General features: G+C 34.8%; 1 protein-coding gene across 1 annotated transcript; it reads right to left on the bottom strand.

Moving 5' to 3' along the window:
• Positions 1-2,096: 2,096 nt before the first annotated feature.
• Positions 2,097-3,026, bottom strand: LOC121465770 (olfactory receptor 4K15-like). Its single transcript, XM_041679156.1, has one exon. It carries the CDS (start codon positions 3,024-3,026, stop codon positions 2,097-2,099), a length of 930 nt encoding a protein of 309 aa, XP_041535090.1.

Raw genomic sequence — 3,026 nt, 5'->3', positions numbered from 1 at the left:
CATTCTCTGACCCACAGATTGTATCCATATCATAATTCAAATACATTGGATTCAACCTCAAAAGTCCTTGTTATCTTTTACAGTTTCAACAAGTTTAAAATTGTAGGCTCTTCTAAACTCAAGACAGTCTTTTATTTGTATTATTCTCTAATATCAGGATGAGGTAGGTCTATTCCCAATTTTCTAAGAAACCACCATATTGATTTCCAAAGTTGCTATACAAGTTTACATATCCAACAGGAGTGGAGGAGTCTTCCCCTTGCTCTACATCCTCACAAGTATGAGCTGTCACTTATGTGTTTGATTATAGGCTTTCTGACAGGTGTAAGATGTAATTTCAAAGTTTTTTTTTTTTGATTTGCATTTCCCTGAGTGCTAAGAATGTTGAAGATTTCATTAAACACTTCTCAGCCATTTTGGTTTCCTCTCTTCAGAATTATTGGTTTATTTCCATTGTACAGTTTTGGCATTTTTGTCAAAAATCAGGTGTTCATAGGTGTGAGGATTACTATCAGGGTCTTCTATTCGATTTCATTGGTTCATGTTTCTGTTGTGGGAGACAGTTGTGTAGCCTGCTCTATTTGTGGGGCCCCTGGAAGTGTGACCAGGATCTATCCCTGATGCAAGAACTCGCATTTTAGAACTCATTCCTTATTGTGTATACCTTCCCCATTCTTGATGCATGGGGGGAGGAGGTTGTCCCTGACTCAATTGAATGTTCCAATTTTTGTTGATATGGGAGGGCTTACTCTTTCTGAGAAGTGGAAGGTGAATGGGTTGGGAGTAGGTAGGCCACAAGGTAAAAGCAAAAAGCCAAAACATAAGTATAGAAAAGGAGTGGTTTGCATGTGACTGGGAAAGTGGATAATAGTAGTGGGAGAGAGGAGTTCAGGAACATTAGTCAGATGCAGCCAGCTTATTGCAGATATTAATAAAGGACAAATTTCACTAGGGAAAAATAGTAACTATAAATGTTACATTGTTAAATCTATAAAAATAGCTGAGATAATATTTTAGGTAAAAGACACAAAAACTTGCAAGTATATTCTCCATATGCCAAGATGCATAAACACACATGAGCCTTGCTTATCTCTAATATGTTTTCAGTAAAGCATGATTCAGATATTTGCATGTTTTTATTAGTTTATGTTATGGGAAAATATTTAACTTATTAGGATACACATACAGATTGATTGCAACCATAGTTCATGAAATATTAGGACAGAATATTCAGAGAATTATCACTTACACCTTTTTTTAGAATTGCACTAGATGTCAAACTGTTATAAATGTGTATGCATATAGTTTTATAAGCAAATGCCTAACATTACCAAATGGCAACTAACATGATTAATCTATACACATATGTGTAAATATATGTACCTACATATACACATAATATATTATATTCAAAAGCATATAATTTTACCACACTGAACTACTTTCATAATGTAAAGTAAAATCAAGTTCATAAAAGGAATTTTTGGACCAAGGAATGTGTATTCTAATATTATAAACACTGCCATTTTAGTTATAGAAAAAAGGGGATAAATGACTCATTTGATTAGGTATAATTAGAAAAATGGCAGAGATTAGGTCAATGCAAGGCAACTATCATGATTAGATTTGTAAATCACTTTCATTTCTAAGACTATGTAGACCTTGACATAACTTCAGTATCTCCTGTAATGATGTTAGAGTTAGGATTGGAATTTTGAAGAATAATTTAAGAATGATTTAATGAGAACTTTGTAAATAATAATTTAGTTAAAATGATATGCACATTGTTGCAAAAATTTGAAATGATTAAAAGATTGCAGTGATTATTATTTTTTGATCATTATTTGTATAACATCATCATCTAATCGTCAGAGACAAATACAATGTAGATATTACTCTTTCTAAGTGGTAAAAGTCTAAGTGTTAGACTTCTGAATATAATTTCATAGTAGTTATTTTCATAGCCATATATTCTTACAATGAATGCCATACTAAAAGAAGTAATATATGCAGCTTTGTGGTCAAAATACAGCTAAAATATTATGCACACAATTAATTTTCTTCTGAGAAGAGGTGTCTAAAAATTAACCCCAAATTTACCTGTGATTTTTCAGCTTAATTATGGCATTTTTAATATCATTATTTCTCAATGTATAGATTGCTGGATTCAGGAGAGGTGTGATGATTGTATAAAACACAGCAAGAAACTTATCCACCCACGTGATGCTGACTGGCCACAGATAGATGAAAATGCAGGGTCCAAAGAATAGCACAACTACTATGATATGGGAGGTGCAGGTAGAGAGTGCCTTTGATGAGCCTTTTGATGAGCCATCTTTAGAGTGAAGCCGAACAGTCAATAGAATGTAAGTGTAAGATATCAGCAAGAGAATGAAACAAGTTGTTGCTAAAACACCACTGTCAGCATTTATCAAGATTTCCAGAGTATCAGTATTCATGCAGGCTAATTTCAATACCAAAGGAATATCACAGAAAAAGCTGTCTATCACTCTAGGTCCACAGAAAGGTAGCTCCAAAATCAGAATCAGTTGACTAGTGGCGTGCACGAATCCAATGAACCATGATATTAAAACAAGCCAGATGCACTTTTGTCTGTCCATGATGCTGGTATAGTGGAGTGGCCTGCAGATGGCCACATAGCGGTCATAGGCCATTGTTACAAGAAGAACCATCTCACCCCCTGCAAAGAAATGTACGCAGAGGATCTGGCTCATGCAGCCCCAGAAAGAAATAGTTTTATTATCTTTTAGAAGGTCTGTGATCAGTTTGGGTGTATTTACTGATGAAAGGCAGAAGTCAACAAATGAGAGATTGGCTAGCAGAAAGTACATGGGAGAATGGAGATGATGATTAGTGATGATTAATATCACCACAAAGAGGTTGCCTACCACAGTCATCAGGTAAAGGATGGAAAATGGCAGCAGGAGGAAGATCTGTAGTTCCCTTGATTTAGAAAGTCCCTGAAAAATAAACTCAGACACTAGAGTCTGGTTTGCTTCTCCCAT

The sequence above is a fragment of the Microtus oregoni genome, unplaced genomic scaffold (genome assembly GCF_018167655.1).
Source record: "Microtus oregoni isolate MIOR12 unplaced genomic scaffold, Mior012 000031F_ref0000149, whole genome shotgun sequence".
Taxonomy (NCBI): Eukaryota; Metazoa; Chordata; class Mammalia; order Rodentia; family Cricetidae; genus Microtus; species Microtus oregoni.
This window is presented reverse-complemented; position numbering and strand designations above follow the sequence as displayed.

What these genes read in the sequence shown, in the direction of transcription:
- LOC121465770 (XM_041679156.1), bottom strand. Translation starts at nt 3,026, where the DNA reads ATGGGAGAAGCAAACCAGACTCTAGTGTCTGAGTTTATTTTTCAGGGA.